The following is a 25935-nucleotide window of genomic DNA, read 5'->3' on the forward strand; positions in this document are numbered from 1 at the left end:
CAAAGCCCAGTAACAGTTTCTAAGGTGCTGAGGAGTACAGAAATTATACTAAAAGGTGTAAAGCCTCAATGTACACTATAATAGTAGTATTGAATATACTCTAAAGTACACACTGCACTGTATTCTATAATTGTGATAATTCCTGTACTCCTCAGCACCGTGGGGAATTGTTACTGTGCTGTAAGTCTCTGAATATATACTCTGCACTCTTGTTAATGCAAGCGGAGTATTGATTTCTGCTCAGTATTCCTATTTGTGGGGGATGATTACACTGTTCAGTTCTGTTTCTGGGTCTTTGAAGAACATTTCTGTAGCTGCCACAGAGCTGGAAGGAGCCTGAAATGAAGATTTGTATGTTCTGTTTCCATGCACTTTTTGTAGCTTGTTGTTATGGGGTTAAGGTGCTTCACGAATACATTGTTATTTGATTGCTTTAGTCTGTGGTTGTAGAGTATGCCATTACAAGAGGACTGGACATTTACCGGTTTGAATTTCAGAGCTGTGAGCTGCAGTGTGTTGCAGATTCCCCTGGAATGCAAACTTTTGGTATATTTATATAAAACGTGTCTATTATAAGTATGTGTTAAAGTTGTCAATCTTGGGGCAGTGTGGACCAGTGCTATTTTGTGTGTTATCTTGCATATGAAAAACTGTAAACTCAAATCTCAAGTAGTTGTTTTTTTGTAGAAATGGCTAAGGATTCTTGTTTATTACATATCTTTTTTTTCTACTTTCACAGATGCTGTCTTTTATGTATGCCCATCTAGCCTTTTTCCATCAGGGTTATGACCTTTTCAGTGAGCTTGAGCCATATATGAAGGAGCTTGGTGCACAGGTAAGTATCCATTTTTTCCCTCATCTTTCTGGGGAATGTCATGAAGTGTTCTTGGTTTTATAAAGAATCAGAAAGTCTCCCAAGAAACCAATGAGAGAGTAGTTAATATTAGAGGACCAAGACATTGCTATTTAACTACATCTAATATGGTGTCTCCAACTCAATTCATTTAAAATTAAATCTAAAAGGTATTCATTAATTACATAATTGTTCAGTCAATTTGATATACCTGTAATCCAGCATAACTGTCCCACCTAGCTTACTGCTACGGTCCACCCTTCACTGCATGCTGGGTTATCATAGTATGCAGTCTGTTCAGGAGCTACCAAGCCGCCCATATGCATCAACTTACATGCCCTGCATTCCAGACAATACTCCATTTCTGTCTTGGTGCCAGATTCATTGTGGTGCAACTGGTATGTCAAGGTAGTTGAACCCCACCATAATCTCACTTTTACAGATTGTTGCCGACCAACCTATTTAAAATGATGCCACTCTCCACACTTTAAAGAACAATAAACAGCAGTCTCTTTTGTAGAAGTGTGTTTAAACCTTTAAATCAATATGTTCCTCCAATATAAGATAACCTTCCCTAGCATCTCCCTATCCACCATCTATGTGCAAAACTGTTTAACACCAGTCGATATCTGTCCCCGGAAACTCTTCTACTAAATAATTTTCTGTTTGCACATTTTTTTTTGTCCCTTGTGTCCACATTCCAGATTTGTTTCCTCACAAATCCCTTACACATGGATATAAATAACATAACCCAGATTTTCTCTAACAAGTGGGAAAAACTGAAATCACTGAATTTTACAAGAGAAGTAACAATAAATCTTTTATTTATGTAAAGATCAACGACAAGTAAATACATGATCATAGAAAACATCAGCAGGATCATGAACAGAGGTTTATATTTAATATGTAACATATTTAACAAGGAAAGTTGGGTTGAAGATGTAGGATGACAAAGAACTGGAAGTGAAAAGGAGATATCTTTGGAAAGAGCGGTGAAACCCTTGTATACATTGAAAATAAATAGGAAATCATGTTGCATGTTCCTGTGCAATCTATATATTTAGAACATACTGACATGGTAAAGTCTCATTTGTGTAATTTTACTACCATTTGCTCTTTATACACACAATATATTCTTAATAAATTATGCACCCTTTATTGGTTTTATAGTCCTTATAAGTAGAAATCTTTATGATGGGGATTTTTTTTTCATCACGTTATATCAAAGCCTGTACAATCTGCACACAAGGAACTATGTTTTGTTGTTTTGTGGTACAAATACATTAGCGAAGTGGGAATATATATTGTTTAGTATTATCTTCTGCCTTGCAGTACTCTGTAATATGAGTTTGTCTGTACACTGTGGTTTTACTCAAGTCTCCCTAATGGCTTGTGTAACAGGAACATGGGAACTGGTTTTTAGACTTGAGGACCAAAGCTGAACCTACTATAGCATTCATCCATTCTCCCTGTCCGCATGGGCTCTGTGAAGCACCCTCCAGAAGTTATTCTGACAGTTTTTTTGTTTTTTCCCCTTTCACGACCTTCACTCGAGGTCACTTGAAGGAGTGTTAAATAATCTTTTGCATTTCTCCTCAAACATCAGTCAAGATTTGAGGAAAGAGTTAATATATTTTATTGAGGGGGATATCTGTTTATATAGGGAAACACAAGGTGTGGTTAAAACCGATAACAGATTTCATTAAATAATACCTACGGCTGGTGCCAGGGTGTCTCAACAGCACAAACTCAAAGTGGCAAGCTGTACTGAATAAATTGAACCAAACAAAACATCAAGAAAACAACCCAAACAACCTAAAACACCGATTTTGAAAGATAACTTACAAAGTGCACTAGGCGTCCTGTTGTAATTCCAAAGCTCACTGTAGTGCCCTCTTTAATTACAGATAGGATTATTTGGGGTCATTGGCATTGCCTTAACAAGATGGAGAGATTATCACCAAAACACTGTGGTAAATTAGTTTTAATCATATGACCGTCAACGAATTGAAATTCATTGGAATGTTCACCTTCCCTTCAGTAGTCCTTATGGTGAAGTTTCCCATCTTGTGCATCTCTGTCCTGATATCGATTGATCCTCCAGCAGCTACTATACAAGGTCACTCATTGTCAGAGAAAACATCATTGGATTTCTTATAAAATCATGGTCTGAGCATAGAACTTCCACAGAGCTCCCTGGTTCAAAGCTAAAGGGTACCATTTCTGGGGGATTCCATCATAGCCTCAGAGGATTCCTGGGGGCTTTGAATAAACTCTGTCTTCCGATGAGACCCAACATACCTTTCAGTTAGGAATGCTTGTCACACACAGAAGAAAATTTAATGGTCTGTATATAATTGGGGTTTTCGAATAGGGTGAGAAAAGAGCAGAACTTGTCAGTCAATTAAGTACAAAGCATTTAAAGCAGGTATCTCAAACTGTGCAGTCCCAATTCTCAGTCTAGTGCATTCAAAGAATTCTGTGAGTCGATGGCCGTTAACGTCTTGGGATGGGACAGAGTTCAAAGTCTCTGATTTAAAGTAAGCAGGGAGAGTGTTTTGGACTTGACAAAATTGCAGGGAAGTGATGAGAGCCTGGATGGCTGTAAGGAGCAGAGATACTTGGTATCTTTCAGTTTGCTGATGTATACTGTGCTTTTGTGTCAGTAGATTTATCTGAAAGACTCAACTGACTTAGCCAAAGCAGTATGGACTTACTAATACAATAAGTAGCATTTTCCAATGCTATAATTTAACATTTTCTTTATTTTTTCCCAATTTTTCTACAGTTGGATTCTCTAGTTATTGATGCAGCAAAGGAGAAGAGAGATATGGAGTTGAAGCATTCTACAATTCAGCAAAAGGTACTAATGAGAAGCTTTTATTTAAAAACGTTCAAGTTACTTCTGTGCTGCCTGCTGCTTTACAGCTGTAACTATTAGCTCAAGGATGAGCATTTGTATGTAAGGCGCATTGTCTAATATGCTTGGGTTGGATTTCCAATCAAGGTCACAGTGCAGATAAGTAAACCGTTTTCTGAATTATTCATTTAGTACTACAGCCTTATCCAAGTAATGAATATAAAAACAGATAAAATGTAAGTGAAGGAAACCGCATGCCATTTGAGGTTTTCTAAACAAAAGAATGTATGCATGTTATTTCTGTATGTGTGCCAATGTAAAAGGAAGTGTGATGAGGCTATGGTACTGGCAGTACTCTGGGGCCATTAGGCAGTAACTGGTCAGACAGTTTTGAATAATTTTGACACTTATCTGGGTCCGCTGACCATCTCCAGGCTGGCTTTTTTTCTGCTGTATTGAAAACAGAAGTTCCCTTTCCACAACATATATATTAATTTCATCTTTTTAAAAAAAAAAAAAAAATCAGCTGATTTTCTCAGTCAATATATTTTGAGTCCAAAAACTGGTGGAATTGACATCACTAGTATAGAAATAAAAATGTCTGCATTAGCAATTATTACAAATAGAGGCCAGACAGGAGGTGCTCCAAGGAACCTAGGTAAGAGTCAGGCAAATTTCAAACACTGTGATTACTATGAGGCAGTGCATTGAGCTTCTGGCACGATATCCTCTACAGCAAGATGTAGTTGGTATGGTGCCTAGACTGCCCTTTTAAATAATCACTCTAAGCACATTCATAACTTTTCACAATTGCAAAGAAGAAAATGTATAGTGCTGCGTGAGCCTGCATTGAAAGTGCCTTGTAAATACAACAATCTTTGTTTGTTTGTTTTTGTTTAGGAGAGATCTCTTAAAACCTCAATTTTTATAATGTGTTACTTGATGCTTTAAAGAACACTCCAAACACCATAAACCACTCACTCCAATGTGAGTAGTCTAACTGTTTGCTAACAGTTTGACTTCTTACCTGGGTTTTGCGGTGTGTTGGTTTCTGGTCACTTCCTGCTGTGAGAGTCTTCAACTCCTGAAATTTTCATATTCATGGAGCACATCCATCTATATTTCTGCATTAACTTGCTTCTGGAAAATGGCTAGAAACTAGATTAAATTGACTGGTTATAGTGTGTGTTCCTTTATATTAATTTCAATATGAATGGAAATATTCAATTTCCTTGCAAACAGTGACCAACCAGTTGTGATGGTAGAAAGAAAACTCTCTGCAGTGACAGGTACTATTTAATTGGGATACTGTTGTATTTGCACTTAAAAAGTAGTTTTTTTTTAATTGTTATCACAATCACTGCTACTTATGTTTTCACTTAAATCACTTTTATTTTTACATGAGGTTGGTGTGTACTGTGCTTGAATACGTGGCGTTTACTTCATCACTTTGGGGACTCTGTGTATTTTTTTATTTTCTCCGTCCTCAATAATGTAATTGTCTATATAGATTTCTTCCCTAACTCCATCCGCCTTTCGGTACGTTAATGTGATTGTTATTGGTTTTGTATATAAAAAGCATTGTAACAGACTCATAATTATAATGGGTTATAATTATAGCAATTCAGTCTTTAAAGGGACACTATTGTCAATAAAACAACTTTAGATTAATGCAGATCTTATGGTGTATAGATCAATTATCTGCCATTTAGGCGTTAAATCGCTTTGTTTATGCAGCCTAGTCACTCCTTCCTACATGTGACTTGCACAGTCTTCCTAAACAATTCATGTAAAGAGTCATCTAAAGTTTACACTTTCTTTATTGCACAGTCTGTTTAAACTAGAATTTCTTATCTCTTGCCAACTAGGCCCTACCAGAGCCTCCTGTGTGTGCTTAAAGTTCAATTTACAGAGCAGAAGATAAATGTCTAAAGAAAGATAACATCTGATTGAAAATGAACCCATTTTATGGTAATGGAGGTGTGGCTAGGGCTGCATAAACATAAACAAAAGTGATTTAACTCCTAAATGGCAGGAAATTGAGCTTTGAGACTGCAGGGGCATGATTAATGCACTAAAACAGCCGGTGAGGTAACTCAGTTGGTAAATTGACTACAGGGTCAACTCAGCCCTTCGTCCTTCCAAGGTTGATAAAATGAGTACCATCAATCGATGGGGTAATAATAACATGTATTACTATTCAGCTGGCGATTTGGTTAATTCAGAGAGGGTTTGCTGAAAAGCGCTTTGAGTCCCACTGGGAGAAAGGTGCTATATAAATACTAGTTATTATTATTATTATTATTATAAAACTCCTTCATTAAGCTAAAGTTACTTTCATGCCTATAGTGTCTCTTTAAATTTTGATTAAATTAAAATACATGCAGTAGTTCTAGTTCTCCTTGTATGTATTCACCATTAGTTACAATTTTTTTTTACTAGCGCACTCAAGCCAAGCATGCAAGATTAAGTGATAAAGCAAATATTATTATTACCTATAATAGTTGTTGCATCACACCTACAAGTCTATGTTGAACCAGTTTTTTCCATTTCTCTCTCTCTTCCTCTCCTCTTTTAGGATTTTTCTAGTGATGAATCTAAACTTGAGTGTAATGTTGACGCAGCCAATGGTATTGTCATGGAGGGATATCTCTTTAAAAGAGCTAGCAATGCCTTCAAAACATGGAACAGGTAATAGCATGTTTTCCGCTGATGTCATATGCCTGACAAATACATGTGTGTAGTGTGCTTCCGTATCATTTAAGCTGTTATTTATGGGTTAACAGTTAATAAAGGTTTACTTACCGAAATCTTTCAAGAAAAAAAATTGTAACTAATAATAATGCGTATTTATAGCTATATTGTCAGAATACACAAGCTAAGCAAAATGATCCATGCAGAAAGCTATGGCTTTTGGTCTATTTTCATTTTAGCTTTGTTTTTATTTTTCATTTATTTAATGCTTTAGCTGCAGCCTTAATTTCTGATTTCAAACAATGCTGCTTCCCTTATTTTGGCTCATTTTCATTCCTCTGCCTCCTCCTTTCCAGTATTTTTTAATCCTGCCCCATTTTTTCACATGACAGGAAAAAGCCAGAGCATACCAGGTATCAACCAGCTTATTTGTACCTTCCAATTACTCCTTCCAGCACGCGTTCCTTTCTGTGTCATTCCAAGTTCTGTTTAGATTACCTGCAATGGAAATATCTCTGCCCAGTAAAGAACGATTACAGCAGGGGTGATTAAAGGTTTCTTGCAATACAATACATTGGATACAATTGCTCAATCTGTACTTTATGTCTATATCATGCTATGAATCTGTACAGTTACAAAGTAAACAAACCATTAAGTTTAAGTTTGGTTTTCCAATATGACCATAACATTGCCATGCAAAACTGCATCTGTAAACAAACTTTGTGATAAATTAATTAAAAAAAAAAAAAGAGGGGGGTGGGGGAAACTTTAGCAAACTGCTAATTTTTGTAATGATTGGAAAGTTTTTGCATGCCATACTAAATTGGCCTTTTACATTGATACTAATATAATCGACCCACTCTAAATGTATATTCATACTTCTACAAATCTGACTTCCTATAAAAAAATTAGCACTAAGGCAAAGTATAAAGCAGAATCCTCTAAATAAATCTTAAAAACATGTTCTGTGCGAATACAAGCCAATATAGTAATTGTTTCTGTGAGAATTTCTCCATTGCATGTTCTCTCTCCTCCTCCTGGTTCATTCTGCTTTGTTTGCTTTCTGCTGAAATTTTATTTATATTTCTATATTTGCTGTTGCTAAAGTATAGAAAGCCCACCTTTCCCTATCTCCTCTTCTTCTAACCGCTTGCATTTTTATTTTACTTGTATTGCATTGATTTTATTTTTTAAATAACTAATTTTATTGTATTGTGTTTTTGTGAAGTCTCCTATTGACGGTGTTTACTGCCTATTATATTGGTGATATCTTTTTAAATGGTACTTTTCTTGCAGGAGCTATTTGACAGCATCCAGTAGTATGGGGTCTATGAAGTCAGTCTGTTTGGTTGATCTAAGCTTTAGCAGGCTCTATGCTGTTTCTTTTCAAGAATAGTAATATTCTGTTAATATATTTATATAATACATACAGACTTACACATGTCAGAAAACATTACATCTGTAACCATATAGGTTTAAAAAAAAAATGCAGAAAAACAGTGCAGAAAATTGAGTAAAAAGCTTTCCTTGCTAGGTGTATTTATCAATAATTGTGGTTAACCCACCTCACCTAACAAAACGCATCAGGTAATCGGTGATAGAATCAGCTCTAGCTATCTGAAGGAAGAAATTAGAAATCTTAAAGGGACTCTGTATTCACCAGAACAACTACTGCTTACCTATGGGAAAGCTTTGGATTGGCTATGATCATCATATTTGATGATCTCTGCCATGGTGGTGGGGCCATCGCTGGAAAAATGTGAGTAATATCACCTTTCTAAATAGTCATATTACTATTATAGTATCAAAAATACATGTTTGTGTTCCCTTAATTTTAAAATGGGTAAAATTTGTATCAGTCATTACGTTGGTTGATTACCAAGTCAGTTTAAAAACGGTATCTTATCTATTTATCTGGCTTTGGCTTCCTCTCCTTTTCAGATTGAGTTACTAGTTCCCCTTTCACACTGCTTCATTCTGATTCCGTTCATATACTTAAATATTTCCAAATGATCTCAAACCTGTAAATTAACTGTAATTAAACTATCTACTCAAATCTCAAAAGCCTTTTTTATTTTATTTTAGAAATGTAAAAATAGATTTAGAGTGTTCTGTTTGCAGTATCAGAAAAGTTATATCCAATCAGTTAATACCCCAGGAAAAAATTAATGGGTAGCTAACCAATATTTGTGGTGGACAAGTTACCATAGTATTTGCTTCTGAATTATGGGAGCTGACCTTCTATCATTCACTAAATTGTGATTTCTAAGGAATTTGAATTTTCAGTTTTAGGCCCGGAGCCAAACGGAAAATATTCTCAAAATCAACTAGGTTCTGAGTTCGGCTATTTTGGCTTAAAATTTAAAAAATTAGAATTCTCCACAAATTACCATTTACAGGGGAGGCTTTTCTGCTTTATAAAAGTTTATATGTGCCATTATCGCCACATACAGAAACACAAATTCATTGTTATGTTTTACTTCTCGAAAGTGGATATTGAATTATATGTGCAAATGTATCCGAATACTGCGTTTTACATTGAATCAGTCAGACTTTAAAATAACTCTTTGGTATTTAGAACACATTTGACCAAGAACCTTCCCTTTTACCGTTATCTCTTATTTGATTTAAAAAGGGTTAGCAAGCATTAACCTCTGTTGATGTTTCATAAATCTTTTGGAATCCATTTAGCAAGGAATTCAGATTAGAGTACCATGGACTATTCCACAATATACATGTTTTTCTTAAAAGTGTGATTGCATGTGTTCTTCAGATGTAGAGTAAGTGCAGAAACCAGTGAATCTGATAAATTGCAGATATTCTGCAGCACTCATTTTAATTAATAAATAGGCTGAATGTCCCTGTCCGTAAAGGTCATTTGTTGTTTTGAGAATGTCTAATGTATTGAGATATATATATATATATATATATATATATATATTAAAATCTCTCTATACTTTATTTTTTGTATTTCATATTCATGACAGTTCTCCATGTGTTGGGTGATTTTATTTATATAGATATCGAAGTTAGTTCATAGCTTTCACAAACTGCTCCGGTTTCCAGGGATGTGGTAGGTGTCCTTCCATGTTTACTAAGATACTGTGTCCAAATTACTAAAATTTTAAATAGTGTTCCACTCTGTGTCCTGTGGCCATAGTAACGTAATAACGGTTTTCCAAAACCATTAACATTAGTTATTTGCGTTCCGGACTTATACCAGATATTTGCTTTATGGTAGTTTGAGGGACAGCTTTTATACTCTTTTAAAATTAGTTATTAATATAGTCAGACCAGAAGTAAATATGTTACATAAAAGAGCAGTTTCTCATTATGTGATGAAACAGTCTGTATGATTTGTCAGCATATTAAGCTGTGCTTTGTTTTTTGTTTTTTTTCTGTGATATTTATAAAGTAGCTGTTTGCATTTGCAAAATTAACACATTCTGCTGTATAACCAAAAAGTAGTTATTGTTTTGTTTTTTCACGGCTATTTACATTTTGTATCAAACGCAAACCTGCTGTTCTGGAACAGCCTGGAATTCATTGCAAATAAGTTACCCCATGTTACCCACCTTTAACACTCCCCCAATAAATACATCAATAGGGTTTTCTGAAGTATGGTAATATATATGTATCATAAGGCCACTGCTCCTCTTGAATGGCACATTTGCCCTTCACATTATGTTGTCTTTTGTGCTTGGCACCCGTTTCAGATCCTAGTCTCCTCTTTGCATTTTAAAATGTTAGTAAATTTTAGTTTTTTCGGTTTTATTCTAAACCTGGAGCAAAACACAGGACAAGGGAGAGCTTAGATATACATTTCTATTTTTTTTTTGCTTTTGTGTTATTTACTATTACTTTTTTTTTTAAACTGCTGAAAAACATGCTCATGCAGCATTTAAAAAAAAAAAAAAGAAAAAAAAAAAAAAAAACCTTTTAGTTATGCTTATTAAAGCAGCCCTGTCACCAAGAATGTATTTCTAATTCATTCTTAAATATAGAATTGTTATAAAATACTGATGTGGACTGCGTTGGAATTTATTTGAAATGCTTATGCAGGCAAAAGATCTAAAAAGCCAAAGTAGGGACTAATTAATCCTATGGTAAATGCCTAAATCATCTAACTTGACAAAAGGCAGAGCTTCCCCAATTACGTTTTGTCAATTCCAATAGCTGTCTGTAGTGACCGCTGTGTGAATCAGGCCTAGTCTTGCAGTCATGAAAGGGGAGAAGTGAATGGACCGTTTCACTGTTGATATAACGTTACCATTCCAGAGAATAAGGATTGCTGTACCAGTTTTTAATTACCTTTATTTTAGACCTGTATTATTTAACTATATTTACAGCACTGCTATTAATGACTTCAAGATCCTTGCAAATACTCGCAAGTAAGATATTTAATACATTAACCCCTTAATGACACAACTTCTGGAATAAAAGGGAATCATGACGGAATATATCCGTCGTCTGTCCTTAAGGGGTTAAGGTAAACATTGCCGACACAAATAGATAGGTAAAAATGGTCAAACAACCCCTTCAGTGGATGTTATACTGACAGCCACTGGAGGCATTTCTGCTGTAAAGACGGAGTAAAACTTGGTCACGTGCAGGGCCGGCCTTAGGGGTGTGCGAGCTGTGCGGCCGCACAGGGCGCCATGGTGCAGGGGGCGCCCTGCGGCCGCATAGCTCACACGGCATGTCTGTTAGCCGCAATGCTAACAAGGCATTTGCCTTGGGCGGCATTTTCCAGGGGGCGGCAAAAAAAGCCGCCCCCCAAATGCCCAAGGCAAATGTCTTGTTAGCCTTGCGGCTAACAGACATGCCGGCGGGCTCCTGGGCGGTCGGGCGGCGCTGGCGGGCGGCTGGCGAGGGAGCACTTCCTCTGAGCTGTCTACTCAGCTCCCTCGCGCGCCGCAGAGTGAGACTGGGAGGCGGAGCCGGAATATGATGTCATATTCCGGCTCCCAGCCTCACTCTGCGGCGCGCGAGGGAGCTGAGCAGACAGCTCAGAGGAAGTGCTCCCTCGCCAGCCGCCCGCCCAGCCCAGCAGCCACTGGACCACCAGGGAGGAAGATACCCCCCCCCAGCATTCCCAAAGGTAAGGAGGCTGGGGGGGTGTCTAAATAAATTTAAAAAAAATTTGTTAATGTGGGTTAGTGTATGTTAGTGTGTGTCTGTGTATGTTAGTGTGTGTGTGTCTGTGTATGTTAGTGTGTGTGTGTCTGACTGTGTGTGTGTGGCTGTCTGCCTGTGTGTGTGACTGTTTGCCTATGTGTGTGTGTGACTGTCTGCCAGTGTGTGTGTGTGGCTGTCTGTGTGTGACTGTGTGTGTGTGGCTGTCTGTGTGTGACTGTGTGTGTGTGGCTGTCTGACAGTGTGTGTTTGACTGTTTGTCTGTGTGTGTGTGGCTGTTTGCCTCTGTGTGTTTGGCTGTCTGCCTGTGTGTGTGTGGCTGTTTGCCTCTGTGTGTTTGGCTGTCTGCCTGTGTGTTTGTGTGTGGCTGTCTGCCTGTGTGTTTGTGTGTGTGTGTGTGGCTGTGTGTGTGGCTGTCTGCCTGTGTGTGTGTGTGTGTTTGTGTGTGACTGCCTATGTGTGACTGTCTGGGCAGACTAGATGGGCTGAATGGTTCTTATCTGCCGTCACATTCTATGTCTGTGTGTGTGTTTGTGTGTGGCTGTCTTTGTATGACTGCCTGAGTGTGTTTGTGTGTGTGTGTGTGTGTGTGTATGGCTGTCTGCCTGTGTGTGTGTGTGACAGGGTGTGTGGGAAGGGGTAAGGAGTGGGGGAGGGGGGACGGGAAGGGGGGGCGCTGTGAAGATTTTTTGCACAGGGCGCCCAAATGCCTAAGGCCGGCCCTGGTCACGTGGCATGGCGGCCCCTAAAGGAAAGCATTGATGCAGTGTTTTCCTAAAGGGAAGTTTGGATTTGCATTAGATTGAACCATCGCAGAGGCCATGCCTACATGATGATGTTGCAGGAGGTGGAGAGGTAAGCAGCACGAGGGTACCTCAGTACTGGAAAAAGGTAGGCAATAAACCTGTATTTTATTATTTTAATAGCCCAATTGAGGTTAGAGGAACCTCTATAACTAAAGACAGGGACACTAAAGTGTTAGGAATGCAGGTTTGCTTTAAAAAGAAGCACAGTGTCACACAGCATCTTGTGAAATAAGTTATAGGTGATTTTCAAAGTTTTATTCAATGGTGTAAATTACTCCAGAGAAATGCCAGTTCCCAGTTAATATAGTTTGGTCAGGGCCCGTGTACTTCTCATTAGTGCTGACTTAAAAATGTTTTTGTCATTTACTCAGTTTGTTTTGTTTACTCATTGTACAACACTGCAGAATATGTTGGTGCTTTGTAAACCAAGAAATATTTGTATTTAATTTTATTTAAAGAAGATGCTGATCTGATTTATTGATTGTACAGATACTAATTCTTATTAAGCTCAGGATCCATTCACACTAACTTAAAATTGATCATGTTCTGCGCCAACCTATAGAAAAGCATCATTGCAAGTTACTTGAGTGCCTCCAGTTAAGGGAACACTCCAGTGCCAGGAAAACAAATAATTTCCTGGCACTGCAGGTCCCCTCTCCCTCCCACCACCCATCCCATGTTGCTGAAGGGGTGAAAACCCCTTCAGTGACTTACCTGAGACCCCCGCCGATGTCCCTCGGCGGTGGTTTCGGGTCCACCGACGCTCCTCCCCCGCCGACGTCATCTGGCGGGGGAGACTGATCGCGCATGCCCGGCCGCTGGCGGGGGAGACCTAATGCGCATGCGCGCCAATGCCGCACGCACTAGATCTCTCCATAGGAAAGCATTGAAAATGCTTTCAATGCTTTCCTATGGGGAATTGAGCGACGCTTGAGGTCCTCACTGCTCTAGCACAAACTCTAGATCTAGCACAAACCTGTGCTAGAAACCAGGAAGTGCCCTCTAGTGACCTTCTTGTAGACAGCCGCTAGCGGATGAGTTAACCCTACAATGTAATTATTTATGCCCATTGGGCAGAAGTGGTCTGGGTACCTGGAGTGTCCCTTTAACAGATAAACCTAATATTTCAAGAACTGGAAAAGACACTGCAGGTAACAAAGCGGCCAATTATTACCTGCATTGAGCTTTTATCCTGACATTTATCTTCAAAGCACTTTCAAGAATTCAATCTCTATCCATTATATTGCTGCATCCTGTCTCTCCCTCATGTGTAGCAGATTATTACAAAGACTTAAAGGGATTGGAAATTTGTAAGATAATTGCAAACAAAACCATTTTCTCCATTCCCCCTCACTGGGAATGTCCTCAAATTGCTTAGAAAAACACTTGACGTGTGCTCAGCATTGTATGCACTCTTGAAGTGTATTTGACAGGTGAAATGTTCTTGCATCTTAGCAGACTGGCTTGGGGAATATGTTCAGCACTGATTGGAACTAAAAGGGCCCTTCTAGTTAGCAAAGAGTTGCTTTACTTAAAATTTTTTAAAATAAGTGATAAGTATGCAGTTCTGTATAGAATTATGCAACGCAACATTTACATCTAATCCTGTTACAACCTGCAAAAAAGATTTAGACACACCAACATAATTCCTGATTTTGTTAATTGTATTATGTAAAAACTTTTAAAACAGCTTTGTCAATAAAAGTAAACATTAACTTACCTGCTTATCTAGAGCTCTCTTTAATTTTCATAAAATACATAAAGTAGGGAATACTTTACATAAGCAGTGAGGTGCAGTGTAACGTGACAGATGGGTGATAACTGCCTATTAAAGTCGGGCACAATCCTTCTCTAGATAACCGGACCGAAATCTGTCTGCTTTAAAGTAGTGGTGATTTAGTAGTGGTGCTAGATAATTGCTGGGATCCCAGTTCTGTCAATTCTTCTGCTGCTAGGCCTCTGGTATTACGGCTCCACAATAGGTAACCTTCAGTAGTGGTTCTTCTGGGTTGGCATTACGCTAGCAGGACTGCAAATGGCATACCATAAGTTGCATGGGCATATTTAATGTAATTCCGAAAAAGAGCTAATGCATTTTGAGTTCTCCTCTCAGTATAGGCTGCTCTCCATACATAGTCAAAATATGAACTGAATGGAGGAAAAACTAGGAGTAACGCCTCCAAAGACATTCTGAAGCTTTAACTGATCAAAAATAGAAGGAGAACGTAAAAATAAAAGCCAGTAGTATGGTGGTTCCTCTAAATTGTGAAAGAACTGAGATGTAATCAAGGATAAAAAAAAAAAAAAAGTTATGAAATCTTGGTCTTTAAATAGTAAAATATAGATGCTGAACCAAACCTCCATAAGCTGATCCATATATCTCAACTTAACTTAAAAATGCACATGGTATTTGGTAAGTGCCACATGTACATCAAGGTAAATGGCTCTAGCACCATTTAGAATAAGGTTGCGAAAGCAAGATAAAATGTAAGAAGAAGTTGGGAAACCATGATCAAACTCTCATTCAGACACATAATAGCTCTTAAAGGGTTCTTGTCATTGCTTGCTACAAACGTCTGCAGCACTACATGGACTAACACATGTAAAGCATGGGTGGTGGTTAATGATGGATTTGGTGGTTGGTGTTTTGTGTGGATTGGGTAAACTACTCATATTTAATTTAACTGTAATGCTTATTGACATTTTAATTAGAATATAGTGTAACTGCTGAATATGTTGACTTTTATTTGGAGTTAATGTATACAGTGACTGGCTTTGTCACTTTTCATCCCTGCATTTAATGGTAAACCTGACATCTTCCAGCAAACATTTTTTGGGGGAAAAAGCCTCTTCTCCAGTAACATTTTATTGATGAAGTCCATTTTCAGCAAAATGCCCTTTTAAAAACCTACATTTCCACATATTTTCCCATTGTCTTCACCTTAACCAATTTTTTTTTTTTTTTTTAAAGTGTTGGATTCTTATACAAGACATAAAATTAACTCCTCTAACAGTCCTGTCGTTGGTATCTATGGGTGAATAGCTATTAATTTGCCAGACTTTTTTAGGTATATATATATATATATATATATATATATATTTGTTGTAAGCCCCAAAAAACTGACAGCATAATTAGAAGCAAGGTAACCATTACTGATAATGATGTTTTTTCTTAACATCGCTTTACCTACTCTTTTGCCTTATTGACTGACTGTTAACACTGTAAAATTGCTATGACCTTTGCTTTTCTCTCTGTCCTGTGGTTAAAGTATATAAGGTAAAGAAATTGACGCATTTGTGTTTTATATCCATGCAGGCGGTGGTTCTCCATCCAGAATAATCAATTAGTGTATCAGAAGAAATTTAAGGTAAGATGTATTGACCTTCTCTTTGCTCTGTATAGATTGATCTCTAAGGTATAATGTGCTTTTCTAATAACAAATCCTGTGTATTGGGCATAGATGCCAGATATTTAGGAAAAGTTGAACAAAAAAAAACTGCACTTTCCGATCTTGACAGCAAGTTAAAAACAGAATAAGTAAAGCTAGATATATATATATTTTTTTTTATAACCACACGATCGTGCGAGAAAATCACGGCCACACACACACACCTTAAAGCCCCTTTTTAAAATTTAACAATTCGGCTAGCATTGGTAGGTTTATGTCTCGTTTGTCTTCAGTTTTTTAGCTCTGGGATGTTATACTTTATATTGGTACAATTTTTATATCATATTAAAATTCTAATATATTTTTTTTATTTTTCCTTCTCTATTATGTCACATGGCAGGGAAATGATGATGTGTAGTTTTAATTCACTAGCCCAATATATTTAATTGGCATAGCCCTGCAAGTTATAATCATGCTCTCCAATTAGCTGAATTTAGACTGTGAGATTTAAATGTCAACACATCATCTGGTTTCCCTTAATAGCCTGTCCAAATGGCAGTATCCCTTCCAGAACTATTCACAAGGTGGAAGAGGAGATTGCATGTCATTGTTATGTTATTTAAATTACCGTATACATTACTTCATGGCATTCATCAGAGTCCCACATGCAGAATATATATATATATATATATATATATAACCAATTATTGTTATACTCTAACCCCCTCTTGTCATATGTCCTTCTAGGATAACCTCACAGTTGTGGTTGAAGACTTACGTCTTTGTACTGTCAAGCACTGTGAAGATATTGAAAGACGTTTCTGCTTTGAAGTGGTTTCGCCAACAAAGTAAGTAGCTTATGAGGTTGATCACACAGCTATTGTTAACCCCTTAAGGACACATGACATGTGTGACATGTCATGATTCCCTTTTATTCCAGAAGTTTGGTCCTTAAGGGGTTAAACAATATACTTTCAGCTGTCTGAAACTTAGCTTAGACACTTGTGGTAATATGCATGTACTGGTACTCTGTTATGGCTTGCAGACTTACCATTTAACTGCCTGTCTTGGGATTCTGGTACTCCCATTGGAGGAGTGTTAGCAAACAACACTCGATGGGGTTTGAATACATTTAGATTTGTAATGATGCTTTTCAGTGATTGTTTTACTGCTCTGTGAATTCTCATAGTCTCTATTTTTATTGTGATGCATTTGCTGAGGCTCTCCCTAAGTTAAAAGGTCAACCCAGAAGAGGACCTTGTCTTCACTGTCTATAAAGGGGTATCAGTTACACCTCGCTGATGAGGCCCAAAGAATGCTTAAACAATCATCGATAAACAACCTGTTCTGGATTGTCCTTTTGGGTGGGATAAGTCTTACATGCAAATGATATAGGTTCTTTTTGTAATGGCACAAGTGAGAAAAAAATGTTTTTGAAACCTGAGCGGGGACTAAACGAAGGGAAAGCTACAGAGTTTCTCAGAACTTTTTGTCCATTCTCAAGAGTTCTCATATTCTCTATTTTTGTTGCAAGGGTCATTGAGAGATTATCACACCTCCACTGGCATTTCTGCTGCAATAACGGTCAGACTCTGCTATTCATTAAAATGCTTCTTATAGAGAGCATTTGATTGGCAAAGAGTGTCAGTTTGCTGTGTATGTGCATTAGCCTCCCAATGCTTCCCTAGGGAGAAGCATTGAGTTGGCTGAGATCATAAAGATTGATGTTCTCAGCCAGAGAAGCATACCAGCAGTACAGACGCCCATGTTGCAGAGGATAAAGGGTGAGTAAAAATGTTTTGTTTTTTTTTGTTTTTTTTTATTGCATATAGCTCAAAACGGTTAGCAGGACACTAGCATTAGGAATACAGTTTGTTTCAGATCTGGGGGAATCATCTGGTTGTTTTCTATTTGTGGTGTAGCATTAAGTCCAAGATGCACACCAGCTGAACATCATGGGCTTTGTAGTTCTAAGTCAACATGAGAGCTGTGTGTTGGCTTTTACTGATTTGCAGATTATTGAATTATTTCATCCTTCTATATTTGCAGTGTTTTTTTGCACTTCTGTATTATTTGTTATATAGGAGCTGTATACTACAAGCTGACTCTGAGAAAATTCGCCAAGCTTGGATTAAAGCCGTTCAAACAAGTATCGCTACAGCCTACAGAGAAAAGGGAGAGGAAGCTGAGGTTCGTACCAAAAAAGCCATGCAACTAAATGTATGGCCAGGAAAGTTTGGGACATTGAATAGAGAGTAGAAAGAGTGTTGCACTATTATTGTTATCACTGCTTACATGCCATGATGATGCTGCTGCTGTTGATTATGTTGTCTAGATACTGTTAAAATGTTTTATTTTTAAAGCTTTGTAATATTGCATTTTTTGGGGGTTATCTTTTGTCGTGTAGAAAGTAGACAAGAATCCATCGCTGTCCACGGGCTCAGTCGGTAGTCCAGAATCTGTGTCGAAAGAAAAGTTAATAAAGGGTGAAAGTGCTTTGCAACGTGTTCAATGCATTCCTGGAAATTCAAACTGCTGCGATTGTGGCCATCCAGACCCCCGCTGGGCCAGTATTAACTTGGGAATCACTTTATGTATTGAGTGTTCTGGAATTCACAGGTAAGTAGTTTCCATCTAACTACTGAGGGAGATAATGTGTGGGGCCTCTCCTTCTAACACATGTTGCTTTTTGGTTCCATTCACCCAATGCTTTCAGTGGCTGAGCTGATAAGGAAGACTTTTTCAGTTGGGGAAGTGCGGATAAATAGAGTAGACTTATGTTTCAGCATTGTGCAAAACCTTTTTTTGTGGCAAAATTAGAAAGGGGGAAAAAAAACCAGCATATTAATGAGGCCAAAGCATGTCAAATTCATTAAAATTGCGTTAGTGTCCCTTTTAAAAGGAAGTGGAGCATCTCAGAAATTGTCATCATGAGTTATACGTGATTTTCAGAGTTATAGGCAGTGGTACACATTTTAAATCTTTTAGTGTAAAACCCCTGTTATTGAACAGCCACTGGCATGAGCTGACCTTGTATTTTCACAGAGTAGTTGCTAAACATGTTGGCTCAGTGGCTGTACATGTAAGCTGCTTATTTTGAGAGCTAATGCCACTTAATAAGACAGGTGTTCATTTTGTTAGTAATGTTTCTTACTGTGCAACCAGCGCTTGTTCTGTTTGGTGTCACAATTATACATTATGCAATGTTTTTAAAATACATTTTTTTTTCCATGTCACAGGAGTCTTGGAGTTCATTTCTCCAAAGTGAGGTCTCTAACGCTGGATACTTGGGAACCTGAGCTCCTTAAGGTACATAACCATATCACATGAATTCTCATTCATTTAATCTATTTGGAATTCTTCCAACACACACTGCCAATTGAATATTTTAAACATTTTTAAATGTAATGCATGACATCTACAATCACAAATATGAAGAAAAATGTAAGGTTACTTTGCCTGCAAAATATAATCTGGTGTACATGCAGGCTACAATGCAGGCATAATAATCCGCTATAGCAGGGGTGGAAACTTTCAGAACTCCATATGTTGTGGACTACATTTTCCCTAATGCTTTGCCAGAATTATGGATGTAAGAGCACTTTGGGAGATGTAGTCCACAACATCTGGAGTTCCAAAGGTTGCCTACCCCTGACCTACAGTGTTGTTTTTTTTGGTTTTTTTAGTTGCTAACTTAAATGACAACTGCCACTTCAAACTGTTTAATATAATACTCAGTTCATCAAGTTTTGAAAGGAAATTATTTTTTTATTTTTTATGAAGTATATGTAAATATATGAGAAACTTGTACATACATACACCTTATCTATGGTCTTGTCCTGCTTCACTACGTACACAGAAGCGGGGAAGACTGTAGAGACCAACTATAATTTTTTCTCCCATATAATAAAGGTAGGGATACGTTTTGATGATTATTATATTAAACAAATTATTTTGAGATAACAGTTGTCCTGTAAGTGGATTGAAAATATTGGTTGTCAATGGTCTATTATGAGTTTTACTCTTCAGTTTTGAGTTTGTCGCAATTCACAGTTTAATGAATAAACATTTTGATGCTCTTGAGACAGATATTTATATAATACATCTGATGGTGGTTATTGCAGAGTTTGTGACCACTGAGCATAGAAAGACATGCAGAGAAGAAACTGATTAACTTAAAATGACATTTCTCCTTCCTTTTTCAATGAAAACAGGTGATGTGTGCGCTTGGAAATGACGTGATAAATGGCATATATGAAGCACGATTGGACAAAATGGGTTTAAAGAAGCCACAAAATGGATGCCAAAGGTAACTAAACTTGTATCACTTTTCAGTTCAGGTGAAATCATTTTAGATTTCATTTGCTTATCTAAAATGACAGAATGTGTGCGTGTTTAATATAACCTTCCAATCTACATTTGAACTCTGTGCAAACAATGGGATAGGAGTGGCCTTCCTCTTTTATCCTCTTGTTTGCAGAGAGCTGTAACGTAGAGTAGGTTATATTGTACACTATTGCTTTTTGTCTATATTATTGCTATTCTTATCTTTTTTTAAACTTAATTGAAGTTGTGCATAAAGGTTTGATATACACATAAAAATGTGAGAGTGTATTCTTTAAAAGATGGCTAATGCCAATGTATTTGTATGTGGAAGACAGGAGATAGAAGCGTACATCAAAGCCAAATATGTGGAAAAGAAGTTTGTGGATAAATACGCAGAGTCTAAACTTGCAGTGAGGAAGCCAAGCTTATCCAGGAAGAGCAGTGAAAATCGTTTAAGTGTCTCAGATAAAAGCGCCCGGCTAGAAGAACAGAGCGTGACGTCTTCCAGAAGTTCAGGTAATTACTAATTCAGTAATTCTGTTTCTAGATTTACAAAGTGAAGTTGGCTCAGATCCAGAAAACGACATAAACATGCTGATGTCATTAGAAATCCCTTATTCAGTAACGAGTTATAAGGCTGTGAGTGATTGTTTCATGCCAGCTTGTATTATAAATAAAACACAGTGGACATATTACATTTACATAATGCTTACACTGTTAAAATAGAAAGAGCCCCAATCTATTTTTAATTCCGCTTTAATTGTGGTTCAGTCATCTGGCATTTTATTTGCCTATTATGAAGACAATAAAACTCTGCCTATATCCTGTTATTTCATATCTTTTCAGTACTAATTTATTAAACTTGAAATTGTAACTTGTACATCCCTATGGCAGAGATCAGATTCAGCACCAACAGGAAATGCATATCAAATAACAATATTCCCTTTACTGCACAATGGAATCTTGGGATACAGCCAATCTAGTTTTCTGATTAGCTCATGACATTGCATGCAACTATTTAAAAAAAATAGATAGATATAGATATAGATATATATATATATATATATACTTATTTTCAGGGAATTGATTCCCTAAATAAACTGATTTGCAGAATGAATAGCAATATTTTGAATGTGATTTGTTGCATTTCTCTCCACGGTTTGTGAGTTAAATTTAAATTGGACATTACTTGACTGTTCCTGTGGGTCTGTTTGCAATTGGCGATATTTCAGTCTTAAGGAACACTCCAGCAATCTAAAGTATTTTAGGTTTACGAAGTGCTTTATGTGTGAATAGTGTGTCTTTTTTTATGTTGTTTTTTTTTTCTTTCACTTTACAGAAAGCCTAGATTTCAATAAAAAATGTCACTTTCAGAAATTAAACTTGTCACTCCCAGACTACCTGCCTTGCAATTACTTGCAATCATTGAGATGCATTGTGAGGGTCTATGATTGGACAGCCACAGAAAGTCTGAGCTGGGTTAGAAAGTCATGGGGAGGTGGGGCTTGGAAAAGCTTCAGGCAAGAGAGCTTTTGCAAGCTGTTTTTAGTTATTCCCACAATGGGGAAAAATGCAGCAATAAATTTGTAATAGATATTGATTCAGAAGAGATCGGCTTCTTCAGTGATAGCAATATTACCACCCAGTTTGTACTCTGTAGATGAAGAATTTAAAAAAGGAGCTCTAACCGTATATAAGACTCCCAATTGGGAAAGAGGAGCATTCTCCACTTCCATTTTGTTCTTTACTAAAATGCTAATTGCTTAAAGTGTAGATATGGTTTTATGTTCAAATTAATGAATGACACTGTGTATATTATAGATTTTTCGACTACCCAACATAGTCTTTGTGATGTATTTGTAGCTATGGCAGATGGGTGGGGTGTTTTAGTTTTATTTATTTTTGCTGAGTGTCATAACAGCTGACCGTCATGATTTCTCTTCCACCAGAGAGCTGTCTGGTTTATCTTGACCCTCTTTCCTCTCTTCCTGCCTGCTTTATGCTTTGCTAACTTGCATGACTGCAGCGGTTGCTCTTAGCAGCGACGAGGCAAGGCGGGAGTCTCTGTTCTGCCCTGATGAGCTAGACTCACTCTTCTCCTACTTTGATACCTCTTCCAAACTGCGTAGTAGTAAGTAACAAATCTTGCGCACGTTTTGCTTTTTCCAGGTGCTGCTGCCTACTTTTCACAGCCTGTGAGACCCCTGTCATATATTGAGTTGCTCTTAGTATTTGGTCATCGGTTTACAATATATTAATTTAGCGCACATTCCATGCTTTGTTCCGTGTTGTCTTGTGACGTCTGTCTAAGTGACTATTGTTTTTTTGACTGCAAAACTACTATCTGCAGATTCTTTTTCTGTTGCTATTAGATGTTGAATTTATTTTTTTCACCTTGTACAGTTTACTTATTATCAATAGCTTTCATGAAACGAGTAGAATTAAATGGTTCACTAATTTTATACTGAATTTGTAAACGTTCAGCTTGAAGAATTGAAGAATAACATTTTACTTGTGCTAGGTAAACTGTAAATGCATTCGGTTATATTTCAACTTGTGCTATTTGTTTCCAGCATAGTTTAATTATTCTTTCCTAAAGCTGTTCAGATGAGTGTGGATGTTCCTGTGGGCTATAGCTGGCAATTAACAGACTATGAGCTAATAAATTCTAAATTAGACACAATGTGCAGTAAAGTAAGTTTACACATTAGATCTCTCTTAGCAATAATGGTTTTGGGAGGCTGTGTAAGCGTTGGGTAAAAAGTAAAAACATTTTTATCTAGCACAGTGTAATACTTTTAATTGCATCCGATGGCCTACTTGATGAAGGCTTGCTTTCACCATTTTAAGAAACTGGAGGTTTTCAAATGTACCGATCCAAATAGGTATCACATAGGATATAGAAGTTAAGTTAAGCAATAGTCAGCAACACCATATATGGAAAAAAAGTTAGTATATGGGACTCCGATGGTGTTTTTGAAGATTGTCATCTTGAAAGTCATAAATAACCTTAGCAAAGTTAAACTCTGATTTTATCTCTCTCTCGTGCTGTTCACCTCTTAGTAAATCATCTGGGTTGAAGGATTCTGAATTAATGTAATACAGATAATATATGTATCTTTTAAATGTTTTCAAATCTTTGTTTTATTTTTTGGGGATGGGGGAGACTATATACAGAAACATTTATAATTTCTGAAGTATGTTTTATATTCCTGAAATCCATCTTGCTTCAATTTCATTTTCAACGATAAAGTTTAGTTTTTCTCGTCTAGCCGTATTTTTTGGGGTCATTTAGATTTGACATTTGCTGAAGTACGTATTACAGAATGTAATTTTTTTTTTTTCCTAGTTAAAAGCAATGACAGTGGAATTCAGTTCAGTGCGGAGGGTAGCAGAGAACTTCTGTCGTCTGCAGCATCTTCTAACAGTCTGTATGATACAGGTTGGTTTTGCTCTTATAAACAAAAAATATTATTTATTGTAAAACCAGTAAGACTGCTTGGTACATCACACATTAAGCTTCTATGCACTGCACTGCACAACATCAAACTCAGTGAGTCGACTCAATACCAGTCATAAGCTTAAAATGAATAAGACCAATAAGGCTACTCGAATCATTTCACTAGAGGAAAATAAGTTGAAATACTTGTGTAGCGCAGCTATTTAATTTTTTTTTTTTTTTTTTTAAGGATTACTCTTTATTAATACCTATTGGTGTCATTTCAGAACATGATAAAAAAGACGAAAAACGTGATTCCTCTGTATTTCAAGATACAAGTCATCTGAAGAAACTTCTTCCTGGCCCACAGTTGTACCAATCAGCATTTGAGCGAAATCTTCCAAGCATGGCTGAGGCCCTAGCTCATGGAGCAGAAGTAAATTGGGTCAACACAAAAGCAAATAATTCAACACCCCTCATACAAGCAGTGCGTGGGGTAAGCCATCCAATCCTATGCTTGTGGAGTTGTTTAACAGTAATTGAAGAATAATTTACCAGAAACGTTCCAATATTGCCATTGGGTGTAAGTAAGATGACCATGCATGTAGTCCACCCTAGAACACTATTGAATGTTGGTATGTGTGTATTTTTACACTGTTGTTTTCATGTTTTCCTACTTTCCTATTAATTTCATCATTTGTATTTATCTGTTCTTTTAATAGGGGTCTCTGGTGACATGTGAGTTCCTGCTACAAAATGGAGCCAATGTTAACAACCGTGACGTTAAAGGTCGTGGGCCGCTCCATCATGCTACCATGCTGGGCCATACAGGGTGGGTATTTGTGTGACCTATACACTCAGTAATCCTAGTTAGACCTGGGTGCTTAAAGGGAATCTCCAGTGCCAGGAAAACGATCCGTTTTCCTGGCACTAGAGGGTCCCTCTCCCTCCCACCCCCCACTCCCCGGTTACTGAGGGGTAAAAACCCCTTCAGTCACATACCTGGGACAGCGGCGATGTCCCTCGCCGCTGTCTCCGCCTCCGCGACGCTCCTCCCAGTGATTACGTTGGCCGGTAGGCGAGACTGATCTCGCCCACCGGCCGAGGAGACCTAATGCGCATGTGCGGCAATGCCGCGCATGCGCATTACGTTACCCCACAGGAAAGCATTGAAAAATCATTTCAATGCTTCCCTATGGGGTTTAGAGCGACGCTGGAGGTCCTCACACAGCGTGAGGACGTCCAGCGACGCTCTAGTACAGGTTTCCTGTGCTAGAACCCAGGAAGTTCCCTCTAGTGGCTGTCTAATAGACAGCCACTAGGGGAGGAGTTAACCCTGCAATGTAATTATTGCAGTTTATAAAAAACTGCAATAATTACAGTTGCAGGGTTAGGAGTAGTGGGAGTTGGCACCCAGACCACTCCAATGGGCAGAAGTGGTCTGGGTGCCTAGAGTGTCCCTTTAACGATATGCGCCAGAAAGCTGTTTTACTTATTTATTTATTTATTTTGACACCTAAATCCACGTGATTTGTACCCATAAACGGATATCCAATTCATAGATCATGTAAATCAACATATTATGCACAGGTTTGCCATATACAGATTTTCACACCTCTTGTTCCATGTGTTCACAAGTTATGTGTGCATTCAGTGGCCAGAATGAAGAAGTAGAACACTGAATATCCAGGAGTATCTAATATGACCTGAACGTTTTTTGTTTTGCAAGAATATAGTAAAATGTATTGTGCACTACATTTGCAGAAGAGCACAGAATGTGTTGCAGTTTAATGTAGGGATGCCTTATATTATCACTAATTTACAAACTCCTAATTAGAATTAGAAGATAGATGAACAAAGCTCCAGTGGTTTTATTTTAAAATATCCAGGACGGTGAATATGATGGTAAAACACTAGGGATGCGGAGTGCTTTATGTTGCATGCTTGAGTGCACTTAAACTCTTGTTTCTGTCACTATCCTCTGGTAATGGGGAGGTTTGTGTAATTTTTTTTTTCTTTTTGTGTGCAACCTACTTCATTATCCACAAGAAAGTTTCCTACCCACCACTTATACCTAACCTAACCCAGCCTTGAAAATGTAATGACTTGCATTGATATCGTGTGAGTTAGATCTCCATCTACCCAATAAAAATGCATTAATCCTTATGCAGTCTGAGGAGCACCCAATGGACTGTCCTTCTGTGAATAGTGGTTAAAATGCATCTTGTTCACCATACCTTTTTACGGGGCTTTCAATTGCAAGACCACAATCTAAATAGGCACATTGTCAGTAAAATATTAGTGATCCAGGCACACAATACTGAAATCAGAAGGTTACAAAATAATGTATTGAAAAGATCCCTTATTTATGTTTTGTTTTTTTGTTTTTTTTTGCTTCACATACATTTGTATATTCAGTGACGTTATATTGT

General features: G+C 37.5%; 1 protein-coding gene across 2 annotated transcripts in view; it reads left to right on the plus strand.

The window, feature by feature from the left end:
• The window catches only part of ACAP2 (ArfGAP with coiled-coil, ankyrin repeat and PH domains 2), a 73389-nt gene that overhangs the window by 41882 nt on the left and 5572 nt on the right, over window positions 1–25935 (plus strand). Inside the window, exons 8-21 of one of the 2 annotated variants that reach the window (XM_063442760.1) lie at window positions 740–835; window positions 3642–3716; window positions 6292–6404; window positions 6800–6820; window positions 15666–15717; window positions 16486–16586; window positions 17823–17928; window positions 18146–18357; window positions 18978–19047; window positions 19953–20047; window positions 20396–20580; window positions 23414–23506; window positions 23791–23999; window positions 24226–24335. In XM_063442760.1, coding sequence (XP_063298830.1) covers window positions 740–835; window positions 3642–3716; window positions 6292–6404; window positions 6800–6820; window positions 15666–15717; window positions 16486–16586; window positions 17823–17928; window positions 18146–18357; window positions 18978–19047; window positions 19953–20047; window positions 20396–20580; window positions 23414–23506; window positions 23791–23999; window positions 24226–24335 — 1538 coding nt within the window. The remainder of the gene's footprint in view (window positions 1–739; window positions 836–3641; window positions 3717–6291; window positions 6405–6799; window positions 6821–15665; window positions 15718–16485; window positions 16587–17822; window positions 17929–18145; window positions 18358–18977; window positions 19048–19952; window positions 20048–20395; window positions 20581–23413; window positions 23507–23790; window positions 24000–24225; window positions 24336–25935) is intronic. The other variant, XM_063442761.1, reaches the window with a different exon arrangement.

This window comes from Pelobates fuscus, chromosome 2, assembly GCF_036172605.1.
Source record: "Pelobates fuscus isolate aPelFus1 chromosome 2, aPelFus1.pri, whole genome shotgun sequence".
Lineage (NCBI taxonomy): Eukaryota > Metazoa > Chordata > Amphibia > Anura > Pelobatidae > Pelobates > Pelobates fuscus.